Raw genomic sequence first — 26,040 nt, forward strand, 5'->3', positions numbered from 1 at the left:
ACTAAGCAATTCTGTCTTTTCTAGCTTTGACAATCACATTATACTTCTTAGAGTAGAGAGAAATCTTAATAAATAAGGAAAGATAAGTGGTGCCTGTAGTTCATTGAGTAGGGGGCTGGCCACCTACACTGAGGCTGGTGGGTTCAAACCTAGCCCAAGCCAGCTAAGCAACAATGACAACTGCAACAAAAAATAGCCCGGTGTTGTGGCAGGTGCCTGTAGTCCCAGCTACCTGGGAGGCTGAGACAAGAGAATTGCTTAAGCCCAAGAGTTTGAGGTTGCTGTGAGCTGTGACACCATAGCACTCTACCAAGGGTGACATAGTAAGATTCTGTCACAAAGAATGAATAAAAAAATAAAAATAAAAGGAAAAATAACTTGAAGGGAGTAACTCTGCTTCTAGGTAAGTCTCAAAAAAATAATAAAAATAAAATGAAAGGAAAAATAACTTGAAGGGAGTAACTCTGCTTCTAGGTAGATAATATCACTTAATTTTTAAAAAATCAGTTTTTCATTCAGCACAAATATTTTAAGTATCTGCTAAAGTAAATTTTGTTGGGCCCCTGCCCAGGAGAGTCCATCATCTGACAGAGAAGGCAGACATGTAAACAACAAAATATAATAATTGTTCTAATGCAAGAAAGACCGGGTGACATATTAGACCAAAAGGGATGATTCTCAGGGAAAGCCAATAGTGCCTTTTGAGTTGGGCTGAGAAGAATAGCAGGTGACCCTTTAGGTGCCTGGTCAGTCCTTTTACCTGGCCCAAGATGACCTCACTTCCCGCTTCACAGAGGAAGTAACATTGTGTGGGAGCTCTCCCTCTCCCTTCAAATTTATTCAGACCTCTTCTTCCCTCTTTCTAGATTTGGAAGAAGTTTCTTTCCACTTAAGGCTGATTTATTCATCTCTATTCACTGTTCCATTTGTACTGACAATCAGTTAAGTCTTAAACTCTTTCATTTGGAAGTCTCAAAGTGTAGTTAGGGTCCCCAAAATTCTTTCAGGAGGTTTGCAAGATAGAAATCACATATGGTTAAAGAATCATTCAGAGTGTGGTAGATTTTAATGTGCAAGTTCATTGGTACAGCTTCAGACTCCACATTGCTCCTTATGTCGGTGTGAAGCTGGATTTTTTTTCATTCACATCAACCAAACAACATACTGCAGCAGACTGAATGAAGAAATAGACATGAGAATTTGGCTGCCTCCTGTTAAATTCAGCTTTAGAGAGATTTGCGAAACTGTAAAACAATCACTCTTCTGATTTGGGTGGAAGTGCAGTTATTTTTATGAAAATATATTATGCATTCTAGCATGTAATAATGTATTGTCATTTGAAATGAACTAGGAATAAGTAAGTTACAAATTTATCAGTGTCAATGTCTAATATGGTAAATATTGGTATATAAAACAGCCACTATTAACTGAGAACACCTCTTTTTCTCTCTGTCTCTGTCTCTTTCTCTTCACTTCCCATCATAGCCAGAACTCTTGGAAAATCTATTTTTGCCATTTACTTACACTTCCACTACAGCCCTTCTTGAGTCAACAGTGGCCTGTGGTTTTCAAATCTAACACACCTATCGGTGTTTATTTGACCTCTTTGAGTCTTTACACATGTATACCAACCCCTTCCCCATTCTAAAAGTCTCTGGTGTGCTAGTGTCCTGGTTTTTTCTTAACCTTCTTGATATCAATACTTTTAAAAATTCTTTCTTTCACTTTATTCCTTTCTATTCTAAACATTCCAAATAGGCAATCTCATTTTTACTGTTGCTTCAGCCATGTATGTTTATATGCTCTCAATTTATATGTGAGAACACTTGCAGTGAACATTCTTTGCTGAAACTTCTCGCCTAAGCTCTAGACAAATATATAATACATAGGTCCTTGGTGCCAACTCCTCTAGATGGTGCCAGAAGTAGATAATTCCCGTTTAACTTGGCCAAAACAAAACAACACCCAGGGATCGTTTTCTTTGTTCCCTCTGTCTCCCTTTCCTCCAATTTCTGATCTTTTATGAAATTGTTTTCAGAAGTTTTCAAATTGGTTTCCGTGTCTCAATACCCATTCCTATAAATCTTTTATCCAGAGGAATATTTATTAACCAAATAGGGTCATATAACACTTCTCCTTAAAATCTTGAAATGACACCTGTATAATTTTTAATTTAAGTTTAACCTCCTTGTCTTAGCATGTGAGGCCTGCGTCGATTTGGCACTCGTCAGTTTGGCCCTGCCTCATCTCGTGTCACTTAATCATCCTGTGGTCCTATCGCCCCCTGTGGTCTCGCCATTGCAAATTCCCTGTCTGAGCCTAACCCATGTGCTCCCACCTTCTCCCATGCTATGTTTCTACATGGAATTTTCTTTTGGGTTTATCCTCATTCCCTTCCTTTCATCCTTTCAACTTCCCACTCCAACCAAATCTGTCTGGACATTCCTCCTTCAGATTGCCCCGCTCGACGCTCTTTCTCTGGGCCCCATAACAGTCAGAACACACCTATCACAACATTCACCACTCATCCTAATTGTCTGTATCCCTTGCCAGGCCGAACAGCTTGAGAACAAGGATTTACTCTTCTCTGTGCCCTCGTCACTTAGGACAGAGCCTCACTTACTTATCTGCTTTCATTCAGGTCATTCAAATGAAAGTGAAAGAGTAGTCTTCATAGAAAGACAGTAACATGACCAATTTATCAAATTATGTGGATGAATTTTGGAGTCAGGCTTGAGGTTAAGTCCTAGATCTTTCGCTTACTACCTTTTGTCAAAGAGATGATGACGTGCTTTAGTCACTGAGATGATTAAATGAAATGCATAAATCACCTAGTAGAGTACTGGGCAATAGTTTATTTCTTTCTAAAATAAACACCTAATACGATCTAGGACGTGCAAGCCCCTAGCTATGTAGTAGTGAATAAATGAGCACAGCCCCTGGCATTGTAGAGTTTAAAGTCGAATGAGGAAGATAAATAGTAAATAAATAAATATACGATTACAAATATATTGTGCAATGACAAAAGATAATTAGGTGAAGAGAAGGTAGACATGGTGGTTAAGAAAGGCCAAAAAGAAGAAATGGATGATGGGGCAGTGCCTATGGCTCAAAGGAGTAGGGTGCCGGCCCCATATGCCGGAGGTGGCGGGTTCAAACCCAGTCCCGGCCAAAAACTGCAAAAAAAAAAAAAAAAAAAAAAAAAAGAAAGAAAGAAATGGACGCTGACATAGAAGCCTAGGACACACAGAGCACTTTTGCTTTTTACTCTTCTATAGCTTTAGAATTTTGTTCTCTATGAATGCATTATTTTACTCCAAAAATTAATTGTATTTTTAAAATAAAAATATATAGGGAAGCAGAAGTATTCAACAGAGGAATATCTAAATCTATTATTCTTGATTAATTGGAAGAAGAGATCACTATCTACTAAGAATAAGGAACATGGAGAACAAATAAAAACCATGCAGAGAGAGGCAAAGGTCCAAAATAGTTACCAAGGACAATGAGAGAAGACAAGTGAAAGATTAACAGTAGTGGACGGACTGGAGGCAAAAAGGGTAACAGTCAATTTCTATGCACACCAGTCTACTGAGTTGTTTAGCTCCCCATAGCTGTATTCTGAAGCTCTGGTGTGCAATGAGATTATGAGATTCATGGCTCGGCGCCTGTGGCTCAAGTGGCTAAGGCGCTAGCCACATACACCTGAGGTGGCAGGTTCGAATCCAGCCCAGGCCTGCCAAACAACAATGATGGCTGCAACCAAAAAATGGCCGGGCGTTGTGACAGTCGCCTGTGGTCCCAGCTAGTTGGGAGGCAGAGACAGAAGACTTACTTGAGCCCAGGAGTTGGAGGTTGCTGTGAGCTGTGATGCCATAGCACTCTACCCAGGAGGATAGCTTGAGGCTCTGTCTCAAAAAAATAAAAAATAAAAAATAAAAAAGAGAGATTATGAGATTCATCCTTGCCCATACTGCTCTGAAGGTGGGTTAGCAGAAGAAAAGGGGGATTGAGGAAATAAAGATTCTGTCTAGAGAGTAAAGTGGTGAAGCATGAATTTTTGCCTTAGTAGGGAATGAATGAATTGTTGTCAAGCAAATCTCATGCCCTCAAAAATGTGCAGGGGTCAAGGAAGAACATACTAAGTGGAAAGTAGGTGGATTTTAATGTTATTTCATTACATTTTTTTTTTACTTCTACCAAAGTGTATTGCATTTTATTTATTCATTTACTTTGAGACAGAGTCACTCTGTTGTCCTGAGTAGAGTGCCATGGCATCATAGCTCATAGCAACCTCAAACTCTTTAAATAAGTACTTATTGAGAAAAGTATTTTAAATAAATGATAAATTTCTTTTATTAATAGATATGATTCCTGAATATGCTCACAGGAATTTTTCTGATAAACAGTTTTGCTCCTTTGCATAAATTTCACTTGGAAAATATCAGTGTCAGAAAAATGCCCTCCAATTTTTATTGATATTTGTAGGTAGAAAAAAAAAAAAAGCAAACCCAGAGGACAGTTAAACATATAAATTCTAATTTTAATTTCTTCTCAGGATATCAGTGACTTGACTTTGGAATGTTCCTTTATTTATGGTATAATCAGCTGCCAACATTTCATATGCTATAGCAAAACATGATATATGTGTATACAGATGTCATCTTCAACTACTGTAAAACTTTTAATGAGAATTTTCCATATTTTAGGGATAGAAGATGAACAAACCCGTAACATCATCAACGTATGTGCGCAGCCTCAACCTTGGACTAATTAGGAAGCTGTCAGATTTTATTGATCCTCAAGAAGGGTGGAAGAAGTTAGCTGTAGCTATTAAAAAACCATCTGGTGATGATAGATACAATCAATTTCACATAAGGTAATATAGAATTCTTTTTCTTTTTAAATTCCTATATCACAATCTGGAGTGATTAGTATGTACAAATATTGTCTAATACTGCAACTTACAAAGTGAACCTCTCTACTATGGAAGAGATAATTGTAGTAAGTAACCTTTTCTTGTTTTCCTTTTCACAAGTTTTGCTTCCTTCTCCAATATGTCACGAGGGCTAATGTGATCCCAAGTAAAGTTCACTCTGCCTCATACTTCTCACTTCCAGATTCAGCAAACATAAGAATATTGTAAGACTCCAGTAGAATTCTGGAGCCTAAACTTCAAAGTCTATGACTCTCTAATATGTACAGTAACAATGTGTGTGGGGAGTTTTTCAAATTGACATTTCGAATTGTTTATAAGTATACACATCTGTGAATAGAATTCTTTATCTTAGCCAAGATTCTTTACTGCTATCTGCCAATAATTTTTATTTTTCCTCTTTACCCATCTCTGCTTGATTTAGTCTGAAATATAAAGGCAGACTTTATTTTTGTCTGTCACTGCAGTTAAAACCTATATTAAAATTTGTCTTCAGTGGCAAGAAGGAGAGAAATTTATTTTTGGTTTTCAGTATTGCCCTGATAAAGAACTTAAATTCTTGGCTCCCATATTATTCCTTCCAGGAACCATTTTCTCATATGAAGGGTGAACATTTTAAGTTAATTGAAAGAAGTTTCCGTTAAATCCTTGTAAGCCATGTTTTAAAGATAGTTTATTGTTATTACTGTTAAAAAACTATGGAGGACAGTTGGGCAGTGGTAGTAGGAAGAAAAAGATCTTTTTTGTTTTTTGAGTTTTTTTTTTTTTTTGAGACAGAGTCTCAAGCTGTTGCCTTGGGTAGAGTGCTGTGGCATCATAGCTCACAACAACCTCCAAGTCAGGCTCAAGTGATCCTCTATGCCTCAGTTTTTCTGTTTTTAGTAGAGACGGGGTCTTGCTTTTGCTCAGGCTGGTCTCAAACTCGTAAGCTCAAGCAAGCCATCCGCGTTGGCCTCCTAAAGGATTACAGGTATGAGCCCTCGCGCCTAGCCAAAAAAGCTCTTCTTTGTAGAATTACACCAGCAAATAATTATTAAAAGAATGGTAGAATTAGAAAGTTACCAATTTGCAACCACCAATGAATAATTGATTCATATAAGACTCATTGGTGAGCCTAAAAGCATCAGGTTGTTGGTGAACAGAATGTGCACAAGATTCCAAAATATTATCCACAAATTACTTATGAGTTATAAAGGGGGGAGGTACTTTTATAATGAAGAAATATGAGGTATGCCTCCTTAACCAAGTGATCAGACGTTAACATCACCGGTAATGATGCAGAATGCCATTATGTACCTCTGGATGTCATAGGGTGGGAAGAGCACTTTGTCACCTATGCAGTGTTCTCACTAAAAATGTTAATTGAAATTTAATCATGAGAAAGTAGTCTGGTAAATCTAGACCATGAGACATTCTCTAAGACATCTGGCCCACACTCTAAAACCCACTCCCCACAGACATAGACTAATAGAAAACATGAACAAGAGCACAAATGTGCCAAGATTTTCTCAGTTGTCCAATAAGTGGGTCTATGGAAGGGTAAATGGTTGTTCATTGTCTAATTCTTTCAACTTTTCTATAAGGTTGAAGTTTTTCAAAATAAGGACTTTGGAGAAAAGCAGAAAAAACTAGATTGCTTAAGTTTTTTAAATGTTACTTTTCAAAACTAATTGTTAGTTTTAAAGCCACAGAATGAAAAAATGAATCTCTGTTTTTCCTTCATTTTAATTGAAGATTAAGGAATAATTCTCTAATGTTATGTATATTCTACATGTAGTTCTTTAACCAAGTGGGCTGATTTATTAAAAATTATATAAATAGCAGAGTTAGTAAGTCATACTGGAGGTAACATAACTAAGTAGGTTGAGGGCACAGCCTTTGGTCAAGTGAGATCTGAATTGGAAACTCTCCTTGGATTCATCTCGTTGGCGGTGTGGCTGGGGGCTAATTACCTCTCCAAGCCTAGTTTTCTCATTAGTGGAGTAGTATGATGATTACATTATCTTTGTACAAGTCATGTGTGTGCATCCTGTGCACACAGATTGAATACTCAGCAAGTACTCAGTAAGCGGTCACTTTTATTAACATCATCTCTGGCATCTCTTTTTCCTTCTGCCCTTCCTGTTTCTTTATAATTCTTACTTGTTCTCTTGCTCTTCCTTTCCCTTTATGTTACAGGAGGTGCTGTGGGTGAGACAGGGCAAGGGGATCAATTCCTATTTTCATATGAACTCAATTTATACATGCTATGGCTCGAATGTATCCCCAAAGTTCATGCATTAAAAATTTAATTGCCAATCATCTTTAAGGGTCATTAGACCATGAGGGGTCTGCCCTCCTGAATTGATCAATGTCATTATGGCAGGAGTAGGTTAGTTATCTCAGGGGTGGGTCACAAATAAGATGAGTTCTTTCTTGCTTGCATGGTCTGTCTGCCTCTCTCTCTCTCTCTCTTTCTCTCTCTCATGTTCTTTTGCCTTTTCATCTTTCCACCATGGAATGAACAGAGCTTGAAGGCTCTCCTAAGATGCAGCCCTTTGATCTTGGACTTCCCAGCCTCTAGAACTGTGAGCCAAATAAACTTCTGTTGTTCATAAATTACCCAATCTGTGATGTTCTGTTTTAGCAGCAGAAAATGACCTAAGACAATAGACTAATGTTTTTTCTTTGTTACTTGCTTTTAAGGAGATTTGAAGCATTACTCCAAACTGGAAAAAGTCCCACCAGTGAATTACTCTTTGACTGGGGTACCACAAACTGCACAGTTGGTGATCTTGTGGATCTTTTGGTCCAAAATGAGTTTTTTGCTCCTGCAAGTCTTTTGCTCCCAGGTAAACTGTGACCAGGATGTCAAAAATTAGAATGGAAAGACAAATGGCAGAAATTGAAACATTTCTTCTTGTGCTTCCTTTTTTCTCATAGTAGAAAAACAATACACTTGAGAGTCCCTTCATTCTCTCCGCTCTCCCTAAGTCTTTAACAAGCACCCAGACAGGACACTGTGGCCTCTGCTGTGAAGGTGATAGAGGCTTCATGACTGACTATGATCCTACTGTTAAAGTCAGGAAGTTCTGTGCCAGTAGGAAGTTTAGAAGGATATAGACTTTAGACATCTAGGTTAGTGTGTAAGAAAGTAATTCTTCTTTTGAGCTCTTGCGCTTTTTTACCTTGAACTTCTACCTTCATGGGACTCTATGATCACGATTCCCATAAATTGTATTCTTGTGTGTTAATACCTAGTACTTTCTTCCATTGGTGCCACTTACACCCTTGGTCCTCAGCTGTTTGTGCATAAGGATCATTTGGGTTCTTGTTATGCACATAGATTCCTGGACTTTCTTCCAGACAGATCTGCTTAATCTGAATTCTGAAACTGGGTTCACGGTCTGTGTTCTTAACTAAGTGCTTCAGTGTCTCTGGTGCAGATAGCGCAGGGACCACTTTTTGCAAACACTGCCTTCCCCTCCCTATTCACCTTTATCACAACGTAGGGATTCTGCCCAGGCAGCTTCTTGTCTGTGCCGTGAGACTACGGGCCGCCCTGGAGTAACTGCAATGATGTTAAATGAACCAGGTTTCTAGTTTGACTTTTTTCACAGCACTTTTTCTTATGGAAGAACAACTTGTGTCTTCATTGGACAGATGCTATTCCCAAAACGGTTAACACGCTGCCGTCTAAGGAAGCCGCAACTGTTGAGCAGACGCATTTGCCTTTCTGTGACAAAGACAGGACCTCTGCGAGGCCTGTGCAGAACCTTGACCAGAACTTCGTGCTACCCGACTCCTCAAGTCCAGACAACGCAAGCGGAGAAGTTAGTGATACACGTAAGTGACGTTTTCAGGGCTTTCCTGGAGTGGATTTCTCATTAAGGCTTTCCCTGTTTTAAAATACAGCTCTCTTCTTTTTGTGTGCAGCCGTCAGGGGCACACTGGCAGTGGCTCTTCAGGGGGTTCTCCCCTTCTGATTTATTACACACCATCTTTAGTGTATTAATTAGTGTATTATCAGTGATTAGAGGCAATGGGGGATGCAAACACACACAGATGCTATGAAGAAAATGCGTAAACATGTATATAACTTGGAAAAGCCACTTTTTAAACAATAAAATAGGTGACTAGAGTTGTAGGTGGATAGACCAGCCCCACGCAAATATGCTGCTAGCATTTCGGGTGATCGACTACAGGTTTGGAAGGGAAGGTCAGCAAACAGATAAAGCTTGTAATTTGTATTTGCAGAATGGTTTTGCCCTCTCCCATCTCACCTAATCCAAAATTACAAATATTCACCTATGTATGAAATCTCTTAAGTGAGAAAATATTGAAATTATGAAGAGAAATTGATTTTTTAATTGAAGCATTTTTTTTTCTTATTTTATTAACATTATAGGTTTTCACAGTTTTTCATTTTATGAACTGAAGAATGTCACGAATAACTTTGATGAACGACCCCTATCTGTGGGTGGTAACAAAATGGGAGAGGGAGGATTTGGCGTCGTGTATAAAGGCTACGTGAACAACACAACCGTGGCTGTGAAGAAGCTGGCAGCGGTAAGTTATATGTTCAGGAATAAAGAGAAATACAGGAAGAGTCGCTGCCTGTGCTGTGGAATAGGTTTTAAGTTAATCTTTGGGATGTATATTATTTTAGTAATGTAGTTTCTTTGAATAAACACCTTTCTGTGCTGGTTAATGCTTGACATTTAAAAAATCCATTGAAAGCTATGAGTTCTAGCCTTAAAAAAATATAGCTGTCTATGCACACATACACATGGTCACACATGTAAGTGTGGGAAATTCACAAAATAAAGTTCAAAAGCCCTGCTGCCTGCAGTGCTTCAGGCAGAATCAGTATTAAAGTGGTTAGATACTCACAACATTTGACAAACGTGACTTTCTTTGCATTATTTTCCCATTTTAAAATAAAGTTTAGAAAGTATGCCTTAAGAAAAAGGAGACTGAAAATGTTCTTATCTGTGTCCTCTGTTCCCATTTCTACTGAGGTGTTCACCTTTTATTTACTGATCTGCTGTATTCTACATCTGCTCTCGTATCCTAAAAATACCCAAAGAAAAAGAAAGAGAAATTAATCGAATACACATGTATATGACATGGAGAGTCATTCTTCGTCATATGTGTTGCAAATACTTTTGCAGGTTTTGTTTTCCTTTTGCCTTTCAATTTGCCTGTGTTTTCTGATTTCCACATTTTTTTCAAAATTTGTATGCAGTAAAGTCTCATGTATTTCATTTCATTCTTACAACAACTCAGTGAGATTTCTGTATTTTTTTCATTTTATTAACCAGGCATGGCCCTTGAGCAAATTATTATTATTTCTGGATCTCAGTTGTCCTATGAAATGGGGAGAATAATATGTTATTATTTTAAAGAGAGAGAAATCAGCCAACTGATCTCTGGAACCCCATTTCAGGTTTAAGATCCCTGGAGTTATTGTATTATACATTGCATACGATTTTATTTTTCAGATGGTTGACATTAGTACGGAAGAACTAAAACAACAATTTGATCAAGAAATAAAAGTAATGGCAAAGTAAGTATCCGTTTGTCAGTGCCCTAGAATGGCAAAGAAAAAGACAAGGAACAAGGAGCTAGGTGTAATCCAGAGAGTGCCACAACCTAGTGATCCCTGCAAATATATAAAATTAAAATAAAAGGTTTAAATTAGAGGAATTGAACATTCTTTGGCTCTACAATTCTGTGCTATCTATACCTATAGATTAAACAGCAATTTAATTTAAGTTAGTATTTTAAATCACAAAAAGTTACATGGAAATCCAATTATCGCCCATTATCATGCTTTCTGTTCCCAGAATTCATGAGTGATCAATTGTAGAGATATTTAAAAAGAATAGAATAATAGGCACTTTAATGTAAGTTGATACCTGTAAAGCAAGTAGGGAAGTCTTCCATGCAAAGATGCTTTGCAGGGATGGATCCAGTGTGCTGTAAAATGTTTGCCATCACAGAAAGAGTAGGAGGAACAAACCAGTTACATATGATTTATTACAGTGATTATAGTGATTGATAATTTGAGTGTGTACAATATGCACAGTACACTGTACTGTGCATTTCTGTGCGTTGTCTCATTCAATCCTCTCAACAACTTACTCAACTGAGATTTAGAAATAAGTAACTTGTCCAAAGTCTCATGGCCAGTAAGTATTAGAGATGTGATTGAAATCCAGATGTGCCTAATTCCAGAGCCTGAGCTTTTGGTTGGAATCCTGGTAGGATTTGCCAAATTGTAGCATTAGACCCACTCCTCTGAATCACCAGTTCCAATAACTTAACTGAAAGAAAGAATAGACTGGAATTAATTCATGCACAGGGAAATGAATACACACCAAAGAAAGATCAGCTCTTTTTTTTTTTTTCAGGATTTGTTTTCCCCACCTTACCCCTACTCTCCAATCCTAAAAGTAATTCGTTTAAAGTAGGTATTGTGGGAAATATAGAAAAATGTTTTTAAAGTAATAAAAACTATCGCTCAACTATACCAGCAATAACCATTGCTAATATTTCAGTGTACTCGCTTCATGATATGTGTACAGCATTTTTGCCATGTCATTAGCAATAATTTGAAAGCATTTTAAATGATTGTACAACATTCTAGCATATGTGAGGATCATATTTAATTTAACTATAACCCCACTAGGTTTATTTCTAATGTTCAGTATTACAAATTAAAGCTTCATTAAAGTTCTTTATACTGGAGTTTTTAAGTGCAATTCTTCTTATTTCATCAGGATAAAGTCCTAGGTGGCAGTGCATGAAATTTTTTTGTTGTTGTTGAGACAAGAGTCTCACTATGTTGCCCTCTGAGCAATAGGGCTTGGTAGAGTAAGGTGGCATCACTCAAACTCTTGGGTTTAAGCAATTCTCTTGTCTCAGCCTCCAAAGTAGCTGGGACTATAGGCACCTGCCACAACACCCAGCTATTTTTTTTGGTTGTAGTTGTCACTGTTGTTGGGCAAACCTGGGCTGGGTTCAAACCTGCCAGCTCTGGTGTCTGTGTCTATGGAGCCCTAGCTGCTGAGCTGCAGGCGCCAAGCCAGTGCATGCACTTTTAAAAGACTTTCTTAATATACATCCAAATGACTTTATAGATAAGTTATAGTAATTTATATTCCTACCAGCTGTGGTATTATAGCCTCAAACTTCACTGCTTCCTTACCACCACTGAATATTATTACTATTTTTTAATAAGGGCAAATCTCTGGACTTTACTAGTAGAATCACCTTGACCATTCCATTTATAAGTTTTCTCATCTATAAAATGGGATAATAGTACTTAACTTCATTACCTTATTGTAAGGATTACATTTTAAAAAGCAGGTAAATTACTTTGCACAGTGCCTTATATATAGGATAACCCAGCAAATGAGAACTATTCATATTTAAAATGTGCCAATTCTGTGGAAAATGGAGCACTTACTGCTTTAATTTGCACTTCTTAAAATGTTTATGAGGACAGAATAAGTCTGATCCATAAAGCTCATGTGCAGTTTACTATGTAAACTATTTTAAATTGCACACAAACTTTATGTCCATCCTGTATAACAAAATGCCAGATTGGTGGATCATGTTAAATGAAAAAAAGCATACACACTGTACCGATGTACCAGGGATGTTTCTACACTTTCAGATACGTGTTTACTCATTTAACATTCACAGCGTCCATATTACATAATAGGTACTCTTTTCTGCATTTAGCAGATAAAGGAGCTGAGGCTTGGTGAGTTGTTAACTTGCTACTGTGTATCTAGCCCATATCTAGGAGGTAGCAGAGCTGAGCTTTAAACTAGGACTTTGAACTCTGAGCCCTGTTTCCTTTCTGCTGAACCACAGATGCCTGCAGTTTTATTATATGTGTACCAAAGGTCTCTTTACAATTATTACTTTTAAGTATATAAAGAAACTCAAACTAGGTTATAAATAATCAAATGTGATTAAAGTTCAGAAATGTCTAGATGTAATTAAAGATCATATCTATAAAGCAGTACTTCAGCTATGTTAGAGCATTCTTGAAAGTGTTATCATAAAGACTCCCTGAAATCTTACCTAGGCTATCATTAAAAATTGCACTAAATAAAACAGGAGCCTCGTCCTTAACCAAACTATCACAAGTTCCAATGGTCTGAATTATTTGTCTTTTACTATAAGATAAAAGTTTTGCTTCTATTGTTGATCCATATTGGCTGAAAAGACAACTGTTTATGGAAAATTACATAAGGGTTACATATATAATAAATGACACAAAACATTATTTTCTTGCTGTTTTTCCTATGAAAACTCTAAATTGAATAACATCTAACCTAAACCCGAAAATGTAAGTATTTATCAAAATAATTTTATTTTGGTAAATAATTATTGGATAATTATTTATTTATTTTGGTAAATAATTATGGATATTTGTGACAGGTGTCAACATGAAAACTTAGTAGAACTACTTGGTTTCTCAAGCGACGGGGATGATCTCTGCTTGGTCTATGTTTATATGCCCAATGGTTCACTGCTAGACAGGCTATCTTGCCTGGTAAGGTATTTGTTTAACAGATTGTTTGGCTTTCTGTTTACATGTTGGAGTACTAATATTCACTTTGTGACAAAATCATTTAAACCACATTAAACAATATTTTTCTCTACTTTATGAAAATTGGACAGCTGCTTGGTAAACAACTGGGATTGCTGGTCTATTAGGTGACAACCTAAAATGTAAAATTATCCGTAAAGGTTAGACGATGAAGGTCATACTTGAAGACTATTTTTTAACAACTTAAAAAATCATAGTCCCAAATTCTAGTCCAACAATTTATAGTTGTTGCCTAGAAAAATATTCTTTGTTACATACGGGGTATCCATAGACTATTTTGACAGTTGTCTACTTTAAATTGCACGTGAACTTTATGGACATCCAGTATTTTCTATGAATTTTTATCATCTTTTTTTATAATTGGTTTGTTCCTTCATAAGGATGGTACCCCGCCACTTACTTGGCACATGAGATACAAGATTGCTCAGGGTGCAGCTAGTGGCATCAGCTTTCTACACGAAAACCATCATATACACAGAGATATTAAAAGGTAAGTGCTATTGTTAAAGAGCTTCTGGAAAACCATCTTTGAAAAATAATTTGCTCTCTCTCTTTCTATTCATTATTCACATGTGTGTCTTAACCTACAGCATCTGGACGTTTCCCCTCCATCACTCCACTAAAAATATCTCAGTAAAAACATCTAGAATCTTCTTTATTCCAAACCCAGTGACCTACTTGCCTCCTTGAGCTCTTTCGCATGTAATGGCATGTCATTCTGTTCTTCTCGACCACTTTTGCCTTGTGGAAATTAGGGGTTTCTTTCTTAGTTTCTAGATCACCACCCTTTTCTCAATCGCTTTCACCCTCCCTGAGCGCTTCTCAGTTCTCCTCCTTCCTATGTATTTATCTAGTCGAACATTTACCTCCTGTATGCTTGGTAATGTAGATGGCAAAGTTAGAAAAAGTAACATTGTAGTTTGACATCAATCAAATAATCACAAAATCCTGACAGAATATTCGTATATAGTACATTGTATAGGATTAATATAAAGAAGTGTTCCCAGCTCAGCGCCTGTGGCTCAAGCAGCTAAGGCGCCAGCCACATATACCTAAGGTGGTGGGTTTGAATCCCCAGCCCGGGCCTGCCAAACAACAATGATGGCTGCAACTAAAAAATGGTTGTGGCGGGCGCCTGTGGTCCCAGCTACTTGGGAGGCTGAGGCAGGAGACTCGCTTGAGCCCAGGAGTTGGAGGTTGCTATGAACTGTGATGCCATGGCACTCTACCCAGGGGGACAGCTTGAGGCTCCATCTCAAAAAAAAAAAAAAAAAAAAAAAGGGTTCCCAAGAATGTGATTTTTAAGCTGAGATCCAAAAAATGAGCAGAAAACTAGCAGGCACAATTTGAGAGTAGCTACATTCTAGGCAGAAGGAAGTGCATTTGTAAGGCCAGTGGGGAGAGGGAGAATGAGAGCATGCATTAAAAAAATGATAATAAATGCCGTATCACTGACACGCAGGAAATGAAGGAGGTAAAGCCATGGTGACAGGCAGGGAGCTAGGTCCTGTAGGATCCAAGGTTAGGAGTTTAGTTTTTACCATAAGTGTAGTGAAATGACATTGAATATTGTAGGGATGTGGCAGCATGTTAAGTTTTACAAAGATCACTTTGACTCCAGTGTGGAGAATAGTTTGGAAGAAAACGTAGTTAGAGCTTGACAAAAGTCTTGGCAGTGGCAGTTCATCTGAAGAGAGGTGAGCAGATTTGAGATTTTAGGGGAGCAGAACTTACTGGTATCTTGGCTTTGGAGGGGGTCACAGAAAGGCATCAGGAATGACTCCTGGCATTATGGCATCCAGAATTGCATTCTAGAATGATTGTGGCATGATTCACTTATACAGAAAGGACTGAAAGACCAGATTGGGCTGGGGTTAGAAGAGTGGTTGGAAAGTGTGAGTTCTCTTTTGTACACGTTGAATTTGAGGTGCTTTAAGATAGAGAAGTGGAGATGCTGAACACACTGTGTGATATCCATACAGATCTGAAGCTGAACAAAGTCTGAGCTGACGGTGTAAATATGTGTATTACTTGCCCCAGGTGATAGGTAGAGGGTCGTACTCACTTAAGGAGAGATATAGATTAAGAAAAGATCTAAGAGTAAGTCCTGAGGAACCCCCAGACTTAATGGCCAAGTAAAAGAGAATGATCCCAAAGAGGAATCTTTAAATATACACACAGAAAGGGAAGATGAAAACCAGGAAAGTGTGAGGACCTTGCATATAGGGAAGTGTTTCCCAAGAGGGAGTAGTCAGAAGAGGTGAATGCTTTCACCGCTGGGTAAGCATCACGGAGGTCATTAGAGACTCCATGGAGACCCATTTCATGTAATAATTGGGGCAGAAATCAGTGGTAGTTGAAGAGAGTGAGGGAGATCGAAAACTTTGATGTGAATATAGGTAAGTCTTTTAAGAAATTTTACTAAGGAAGAGTGATGGCTGGGAATAAATGTGTCATTCAGGGAAAGTTGTTTTTTTGTTTGTTTGTTTTAAGATAGCAGAGACTAAAGCATGTTTATATGCCTATGGGAAAGATCCAGATAAGACAGAAAAGCTACAAATAGAGATGGAGATAATCATAGAGTGAGATTCCTGAGAGGTAGGAAACAGCCCCGCAGGGAACTGACCTTAGATAAGGAGAACACAACAGGCTCTGCCCCTCACTGCGGACACCCTCGTCCTTGCTTCCGTGCCTTTGCCGTTCTCCCTGCCTGTTCTTGCTGAGTAGTTGACTTATCTGCTGTCGATATGCAGGTGACTCTCCCATCTATATCTTCAGTGTGTAATCCTACATTTTCACCTTTCTCGTGCCAAAAGCACCTCACCTACAAGTCCCACAGGAGCCTCTAAGTCAACGGATCAGAAATCAAGCTCATCATCTTTTCCATTTCCAAGTCTTCTTCCCAGTATTTTCTTCCTAATAAATAAGTCATTATTCATTCTGTCTCCCAAGCTATGGACTTCCTCATTCTCCGTATCACAGTAATGACAATGTTCTGTTGAGGGTGCCTCAAAATTGGCACTTGCATTTATCTACAGGGCTGTCTCTCTTTAGACCCTCATTATTTCTCATCTGCTTTGTTATAAACCTTTCTGCTTTACCTAAAACCAGTCAGTACCAGTTCTCATCTATTCACTGCAGCACCACCAGGTGAGTCTGATCCTAAAGCTGTCTTTTAACGTCAGTTCCCTGTTATGAAATGTTCAGCTGTCTTAGCTCACAGAATAAGGTTCAAATTCTCCCCAGGTTCCGCAGACACTTGTTCCTTGAAATCGGTCATATATACCATGCAGTTTCATGTTTTCGTTATTTTTTGTACATGTTACTACATTTGCCAGAAATGCCTTTCTTTCACTTATATAACTGTCAACTTCTAATAATGCTTTAAGACTAACCACACTCTTCACCTTCTCTTCAGAATTTTCTCCAGATCTTTCAGATATATGGTTGTTCTCAGCATTTTGTCCTTAATATTACCATCATGTAGTATTTATTGTTTTTTTAAAAACATACTCATATATGCCTTTGTAACAGATAAGACTCCCCCATGCTCAGCACTAAGCTTAAATACTATACAACAGGGAGATTTTAATAAAGTTTTGCTAAATGAATATATTAATGAATGGATGTGGTGAATGAGTTAAGATCTTTTACCCATAGTCTCTCCAAAGGATTCCAGATGGTACAGGAAAAAAGAAAAGAATAATTTAAAGAAATGAATTATTCAGATACTTTGGTTAAAATTTTGAGTTAAATTAGAAATTTTAGGGAAAAGTTAGGAAAGGTGCTTGGGAAGACTTTGTGGAAAGTTATCCTGTAACAGATTATTGGTGGAATAATGGAAATATCTCCTAACTAACATGGACAGAAATTTACACAAATTTCAGGCTTTTATGACACATACTATTAAGTGGCATATTCTGTGAATCTCTGTGTACATCCATGTGTGTGTACATGCATACATCTAGCTAAGGAACCATTTGATTTTCCTGGGGAAAAAAAACCTTTTCTCTTCCAAATTTTAAATTTTTCAGTGCAAATATCTTACTAGATGAAGATTTTACTGCCAAAATATCTGACTTTGGGCTCGCACGGGCTTCTGAGAAGTTTTCCCAGACAGTCATGACTAGCAGAATCGTGGGAACAACGGCGTATATGGCACCTGAAGCTTTGCGAGGGGAAATAACACCCAAATCTGACATTTACAGCTTCGGTGTGGTAAGTTCCATGCACAAAATGGGTAAAAATAATCCTCCTTCTGTAATTGTGGCATTGAAGTAGGGTATCATTCAATATGCTCGTCATATTGGCTCTCTAATGTCACATTATAAGTTGCTCACATTCCCCTCTAATTACACCAGGAAGTTTAGAGAAATTTCTTCCAATATGTAAAACTTTTGAGTCGATTTTTTAAATTACTGCAAGAAGTTATTTCCTTGCCTCCTATTCTGTCTCAATTAGCATGTCATTTAAATCAATGCATTAAACAAGTCATGTCACATAGGATATACTTTAATATCATGTTTTTTGGCATTTTCTAATCTAGTCTATTCCTAATAACTTTTTTTTTTTGAGACAAGAGTTTCACTTTGTCGCCCTCAGTTGAGTGCTCTAGCATCATAGCTCAAACTTGGGCTCAAGTGATTCTCTTGCCTCAGCCTCCCAAGTAGCTGGGACTACAGGCACCTGCCACACCCCCAGCTGTTTTTAGAGATGGGGTCTTGCTCTTGCTCAGGTAATCTCAAATTCCTGAGCTCAGGCAATCCGCCCACCTCAGCCTCCCAAAGTGCTAGCATTACAGGTGTGAGCCTCCACACCTAGCCTGTTTCTATAGAATAAGTGTGTAAGTGCACCTTTTTCTCTGCATCCATGCCATTATCTGTAGTTTTTTGACTTTGCTATGGTCATTCTGACAGGAAAAGGTAGTGTCTCCTTGTGTTTTTAATTTGGATTTCCATGATGCTTAATGATATTGAGCATTTTCATATGCTTGTTGGTCATTTGTCTTTCTTTGAAAAAATTCTACTCATGTCTTTCCCCCACTTTTGATGGGGTTATTTATCTTCTTGTTGCTTCATTTAAGTCCTCAGAACACATGTTCTGTGGAGCTGATTGTTTAGTAAGTTACCAGTAGAAAAGAATTGCTTATGAGCATGGTGAGATTAGAGGTGCACACGGAGGAAGGGTGGTGAGCAGGGCCCGCAGCACACGCGCTTTCCACTGTCCTACCTAGAAGACGTGGGCTTTGAATGGGAAGGACTAATCATTTTACAATAAGATCCATATTCCTTCTAGTTTCTATGTATCATCTTTGGTATCACAGCGATGAATTCTTTTTTGTCTTCATAGGTTTTACTAGAAATAATAACTGGACTTCCGGCTGTGGATGAGCACCGTGAACCTCAGTTATTGGTAATTGAAAGACTAATTTTTTCCAATCCGTTTCTCTTTGCATTTGTATTCTAAATTTATATGGCTAAATTTGGCATCTAGAAATGACATTTTCTACAGACGGTCTTTCCACTGGCAATTACATGGTAGCATATGGAGAAAGCATGAACTATTTCAGATCTCAGCTCTACCATGAAGTGGTTGTGAGGCCTAGGAAAGCCACTTATGTATTCTTTGTTCTGCTTTTTTTTTTTTGTACATGAAGTGAGAATAGAACTGAATGATTCCCAGGGTCTCTTCTGTTTATTTTTGTTTTCTTACTTTCAGAGTGGTTACTGACAGCATTTTCAGTGTTTTTAGAACAGAAAAGCATGGCTTCCATTCAAATTTGTATCAGAATAGAATTGTTAGTAAAAGTGCTCTATCAATTTCTATCATGCAGCATTTTGTTTATAATGTGATAATAGAAAACATACCTAATTTGATTTATTAGATACTCATTGACAATTATATAGATTAAATGAATGCTAAATACAGCTCTGAGACAATTATGCCGCGACCTTTATTTTCTTACATAGAAAAATTTAAGAGCATGGAGGATCTTTTTTTAAAATTAAAGATTATGGAAATTCCTACTATTGCATGTAGATTTTCTTAAAATTAGTTAAATACTACACACCAATTTGTGTGTTCTAATAGGACAGATCAGGATGACATTATTCCGACAATATGCATGTACCAGATTATGTCCCTAGAGTGAGGATTAGAAAGTCAAAAGTATAATTTGTTTGTTCAGGGGTCTTGTGCGATATTTTGTTGAGAAAATTCATAAATATTATATTTATATATTATAATGTTATAGGTATCATCATAAAACTGTACATTTTAAAGTTTCCAATGTACATGGGAAATGCAATAATTATGTATAATATAACATTTCATTTTGGAGTATATTAATAAAAGATAATTTTGTGAAAAGTTATTATTTAATAATATTTAGATTTTTTTCAGTGGCCCATAAAAAGTAAAAATCTTAATCAGAGAAATAAAATCCTCAGCCAGTCCCATTGGTTGTTGGAGGTCAGGAGGTATACAGGCATAGATAAAGCTTGGGGTGTGGACAGAATTATACAGAGAAAGTGTATAGATGAGTCTCACTCTATTGCCCCAGCTGGAATGCGTTAGTGTCATTGTATCTCATTGCAGTTTCAAACTCATGAGCTCCAACACTCCTGCTGCCTCAGCCTCCCAAGTAGCTGGGACTACAGATGTAGTCCAGCTATACTAAGCCTGGCTAAGATGGGGTCTCAGTCTTGCTCAGGCTGGTCTCAATCTCCTGATCTCAAGGGATCCTCCCATCTTGACCTCCCCTAGTGCTGGGATTACAGGCCTGAGCTGCTGCACCCAGGCCAGAGAAAATATTTAGATTATAGGAGCAGAGGAAGAAAAGGTCTGGAGGGCTAAAGGTAGAATCCAGTGTTTCACTAACTTATACCTTATATTTTTTAGACAAGGCCTACCTGTCTAAAGGCTGAAACTTTCCATTCTTTGTCTAAGACATTTTTTATCTTTAGAATATATAAAAACCTTAAAATTTTGGCTCTAGTAAGGATGAAATGCAGAAGAACACAGCATCTATGTCAGTCACAAGGTTGGACTTCACATTATAATAGTGACAGTCATAAAACTTCAGGGAAGGTTATACTTTTTCACCCAATCTTAAGGTTTGACTGTACTATGATTATAAAGTAATAAGATTTTAATACAAGTACAGTTAAAAGAGAATAGTCCTTAATAGATCCTTTACATGACTAGATTCTTCTATCACCAAATATTTTCAAAATTCACCTCTTAAAAGGGCTTTTGGAGAGGTTACATTCTACCTCTCACAGTCTTTTCCATTTGTATTAGGTTCCTAGGCCTGTCATAAAAATTTACACAGGGCAGTACCTGTGGCTCAAAGGATTAGGGTGCTGGCCCCATATACTGGAGGTGGCAGGTTCAAACCCAGACCAGGCCAAAAAAAAAAAAAAAAAAAAAAATTTTACCACCATTAAACAGCTTAAAACAACAGAATTCATTCTCTCATAACTCTGGAGGCCAGAAGTCTGAAACCAAGGTGTTGGCAGGACCTCCGGGGGCTCCAGAGTGAGTCCTTCCTTGCCTCCTCGACTTACAGCCTCATCACTCCAATCTCTGACTTCATGGTGACATTCTCTTCCCCTATGTGACGATTTCTTCCTCTTTTTTTCTCTTATACAGACCGTTGCCATGGGACTTTGGGCCTACCTGGGTAATCCAGGATGATTTCATCTCAAGATACTTAATTACATTTACAAAGGCCCCTTTTTTGCAGATAAGATCACTTTCACAGGCTTGAGGAATTAGGCCATAGATGTATGTTTTAGGGTTAGGGGCCACCATTTAATCCACTATACCACTTCAGTCCGACACTTTTCTCTTCATTCATTTTTTTTTTTTTTTATCACGATCCTCTCCCTTTTCTCCCCCTCCCTTTTTTCTCTTTGATTCAACAATATTACTTATAAAGAAGTTTTTCAGGTGCAGGGAGGGGGTGTCTGGGTCCAGAATTAAAATTGCACTATTAAGAACCCATCAAGAAGCAGACCAGCCTGTGACGCCAGCTTAGAAAAAGCTGCTAACAAGAACATAAGAGCAATTAACTCATAACATAAAAATAAAAATTAGAAGACAAATGGTAAAAGAATCTAGGAGATATACTTTACAAGTATATATAAATATGTACACATAGCTATACATACATACATATGCGTTTGTGTGTATATACAATGTATAGTCAGGCTGCTTAATGACAGGAATGCACTCTGAGAAATTCATTGTTAGGCAATTTGGTCATTGTGTTAACATCCTAGAATGTATTTACACAAATGGAGATGGTATAGCCTATTGTATACCCAGGCTATGTGTTCCTAGGCTACAGGCTTCTACAATGTCACTATGTAGAATACTGTAGGAAATTGTAATATGGTAAGTATTTCTGTATGTAAACATACTATGTATCTGAACATAGCAAAAATACAGTAAAAAGATGGTATTATAGAGTTAGGGGCCCAGTGGCATATGTACAGTTTTTCATTGACCAAAACATCACTTTGCAGGTGATATATATATTTTTAGGATTTTTCCTGCGCCTTCAGTTCTTAATAGGGTTATAAAATAAGATACTAAAATAAGAATGCATGTCATTACAAAGTAGCTTAGTTTAAGTGATTAAAATTTATACTCCAGTTTCTTTCACTTTTAGTTGTAGTTTATAGCAAAGTTTTAACCTTTATTTTAAAGCTAGATATTAAAGAAGAAATTGAAGATGAAGAAAAGACAATTGAAGATTATGTTGATACAAAGATGAATGATGCTGACTCTACTTCAGTTGAAGCTATGTACTCGATTTCTAGTCAATGTCTTCATGAAAAGAAAAATAAGAGGCCAGATATTAAGAAGGTATTCATTTTTTATGCTTATTTAAAAAGAGAACGGGGTGGGGTTCATCTTTTTATCCTAGGTATTCATGTCAAACCAACCAAGTAATGTGGTTCTTTTTCTTTTTTTTATTCCTACTTTTCTTTTTAAAAGGTTCAACAGATGCTACAAGAGATGACAGCTTCTTAGAACTTTATTGGGACAGATTTTTGACTTTTTATATACAGCTATATAAACTGCTTTTTAAACTAGTTTTTTTCCTAAACATTATTTACCTTTACCTTACCAAGGGAGCCTGGTGCAATGCAGTGGTTATTAAAGGATGGGTTGAATTTATTTTGAACACAAAATAAATAAAGGCAGACCCACCATGTCAAAACTTGACTCTACACACTTAATATTGCCCTCGATTCATGAAGTAATCCCTGAAACGTCTCCTGTGAACATTATCAAACACTGTTTGAAAACTGTATGATTAGTGAAAATAAAACAGGCTATAGGGTGAAAAGACCCTGGTCTGAAGCCTAACTGACTCTACTGCTAATTAGCTGTAAAGCTTTGGGCAAACTCTTAGCAGCTGTGAGGTTTGGCTTTTTCACTTACAACATTGGACTAATAATCTGCTGAGCCTCTCTGATCAGTAGTCATAAAAATCAAACGATGCAAAATATATACAAGCACTTTGCAATCTGTAAAGTACATAAAATTTAAAGTTTATAGAGATAACTATAAAGTCCTGTTATAGCAGGATGGTTTATAGAATCATGTTTACGGTATGTTATTTTAAGCAATCATTCATCACAAACCAAATATCCCTTAATGATGCTGCTAATGATAATGATATGTATGAAGGAATTTTGCAGATGTAATTAAGGTTCTCAATCAACTGATTTTGAGTATCAAAAGGGAGGCTTTTGAGTGGGCCTGACTTAACCAGGAGAACCCTTGCAAGAGGCCAGAGAGCTTCTCCTGTGGGCCTTGAAGAAGTACCACATTGTAAAAAGTCCACATTGGCTAAATCCTACAGATGGGAGATGAAAACCACCCTCTAGCTGTCAATAACCAGGAAAAAAAAAAAAGGGACCTCAGTTGTACAACCACAAGGAATTGAATTCTACCAACAACCTGAATGAACTTAGATAAATACTCCAAGTTTCAGGTAATAACCACACTCTGAGCTGATGCTTAGATTTCAGCTTTGCAAAACCCTCCAAGTGACAATCTATCTGAGCCATGCCTGGACCTGACTTAAAAAGCTGTGAGATGAGAACAAATGGGGTTGTGCTGAGTCACTAAGTTTATGGTAAGTTATTATGCAGCCATGGAAAATGAATACAGATTACTACCATGATGATTTCCCATGATATTTGCAGGTTCCGCCCACACCCGGGGGTGTATAGAAATTGTATACAGCATGGACTCCAGGAAATTGTAGTGTACATACTGAGTTTTGATAGATTTCTCTTTTCATTGGTCCCTAGTCTTTTGTAGTTTGTTGATTGTTTGTTTTACTATAGTGAGAGACCTCTGGATAGTAGTGGCAAATTAAATTTTTAATGATTTTTAATTATTTCTTTTAAGTTTAATATTCTTAATTGGTTTATATTATTCGAAAACATATTTTACAGCTTTGAAAGAGAAGAAAGGAATTAATTTAAGGTTAAAATTTAATTGATGGAAAAACTACTGTGCATGGAGGGAATGCTTATGTCTACAGTTATTGATTCATTCAATAATCTTTGTGTCATTAGTTCTTTAACGCACCCAGAACAAAAATAGGTAGAGTGAGCAACAGCCGAAGAGAATCCTCCTCTATCAGGTGTGTCCAACCCTGTGGCCTGTATGTAAATTATATGTTTTCTTATCTATGGTGGCAAATATCACAAAAATTATGCACGAACCTTTTTCTCTCATCAGTTTTCACTAGTGTTTATGTATTTAATGTGTGGCCTAAGACAACAATTTTTCTTCCAGTATGGCACAGATAGAGAAGCCAAAAGGTTGCACACCCCTGGTTGACCTTCCTAAATGCTTTCCCAGGAAACAAAGATCGTAGACCTTTCAAATCATCTTTATAAATTAAATATTTATGCACAAAGAAATACATGCTAGTTGAAGAGGAAAAAGGAAAACAAATAAAATGACTTAGCTCAAATTAATCTCAACAGGAACCCACATAATTTGAGACGCAGTAGGGTTTACAAAACTAATGATAATTATTTTAAAATGCAATGATTATTTAAATAAATACATATATGTAAAATAGTACATATGTAGCTCCTATGATGGACCGTGAGCAAACCATACTAAAATTTGCAAAAACTATAAACCATTTCATTGATTTTGAAAATTTTACATGTAATTTAATAGATGTTTCCATTTTATCAAATGGAATTGATATCAAATTGATCAAAATTAGGCCAAACTTTCTTCTTAGGTAAGACTACACCTTAATTCCTGTGAAGGCAATAATACAGTAAATTCAAGATAACATATCAGATAAAAAACAACACTGTTTGTTTTCTTTGCCTGGTTATTTCTCTGATCTGTAATGGACCCTGGAGCTTATGTGACTCACTTAACCATGGGAATGAACAACAGAGTTGTTGCCCTCAGCTTGCCCTGAGCATGACTTGTGCAAAAGTTCTGAGGAGACTCATATCTAAGCCATTTACAGTAAACTCTCCAGTTGAAAGACAAAGATTGTAAAATGGGTAAAAATATACAATTCAACCATGTGCTCTCCACAAGACACACTTAGACTCAAAGACATCAGTAGTTTGGACGTAAGTGGATGGAAAAGGTATACCACACAAACAATAACCAAAGGAGAGCTGGGCTAGCTATACTGATAGCAGGCAAAATAGACCTTGAAAAAGTTGCTAGAGACAAAGAAGTGCTTTTTATAGTGATGATATGGTTAATCCAGCAAGAAGATATAAAATTTATAAACATATTTGCCCCTTACAACAGCCTCCAAATACATGAAACAGTAACTGACAAAATGGAGGGAGAATAGAGACAATTCAACAATAATAGTTGGAGATGTCAAAATCAAATTAATGGATGGAGCTAGAGAGAAGAATGCAGGAAAATAGGATACTTTAACAGTATAAATAAAATATAACTAACAAATTGCAATAAAACATCCTTTACCCCAGTAATGGAGTACATTTTTATTGGATCTGGATAGAAATTTCTCCAAGGAAGATGTATGGACAGCCAATAAGCAGATGAAAAGATCCTCAAGGTCATTCGTCATTAGGAAATGCAAGTCCAAACCACAATGAGATACCGCTTCACACATATTAAAATGGCCATAATAGAAAAATTAAAACATGGAAAATAAGTATTGGTGAAGACACAGAGAAATTATAGCCCTCGTATATGCTGGTGGGAATGTAAAGGGTGTAGCTGCCGTTCAAAACAGTTTGGCAGTTCCTCAAAAAGTTAAACATAGAATTAACTTTGTGACACAGCAATTCTACTCCTGGGTCTATATCCAAAAGAAGGAAACCAGACAAATGCATGTGAGGGCCTGCTCTGGTAGCGGCCATAAAACTGGATGTGAGGGCCTGCTCGGGTAGCGGCCATAAAACTGGATGTGAGGGCCTGCTCGGGTAGCGGCCATAAAACTGGA

At 37.2% G+C, this 26,040-nt stretch overlaps 1 protein-coding gene across 4 annotated transcripts in view; it reads left to right on the forward strand.

The window, feature by feature from the left end:
• The window catches only part of IRAK4 (interleukin 1 receptor associated kinase 4), a 31,011-nt gene that overhangs the window by 3,575 nt on the left and 1,396 nt on the right, over positions 1-26,040 (forward strand). The window contains exons 2-13 of one of the 4 annotated variants that reach the window (XR_002774298.1): positions 4,073-4,152; positions 4,710-4,879; positions 7,622-7,767; positions 8,579-8,761; positions 9,324-9,484; positions 10,420-10,484; positions 13,376-13,490; positions 13,928-14,037; positions 17,582-17,765; positions 18,897-18,959; positions 22,263-22,421; positions 22,554-23,703. Coding sequence is in view for 2 of the 4 variants with exons in the window: in XM_003793548.2 (XP_003793596.1) it covers positions 4,719-4,879; positions 7,622-7,767; positions 8,579-8,761; positions 9,324-9,484; positions 10,420-10,484; positions 13,376-13,490; positions 13,928-14,037; positions 17,582-17,765; positions 18,897-18,959; positions 22,263-22,421; positions 22,554-22,589 (1,383 nt within the window). In the remaining 2 variants the exon portion in view is untranslated. Of the gene's footprint in view, positions 1-4,072; positions 4,153-4,709; positions 4,880-7,621; positions 7,768-8,578; positions 8,762-9,323; positions 9,485-10,419; positions 10,485-13,375; positions 13,491-13,927; positions 14,038-17,581; positions 17,766-18,896; positions 18,960-22,262; positions 22,422-22,553; positions 23,704-26,040 lie in introns of those variants that run through there. The other 3 variants (XR_002774297.1, XM_003793548.2, XM_023515388.1) reach the window with 3 other exon arrangements.

The sequence above is a fragment of the Otolemur garnettii genome, unplaced genomic scaffold (genome assembly GCF_000181295.1).
Source record: "Otolemur garnettii isolate 467f Iridium unplaced genomic scaffold, OtoGar3 scaffold00070, whole genome shotgun sequence".
Lineage (NCBI taxonomy): Eukaryota > Metazoa > Chordata > Mammalia > Primates > Galagidae > Otolemur > Otolemur garnettii.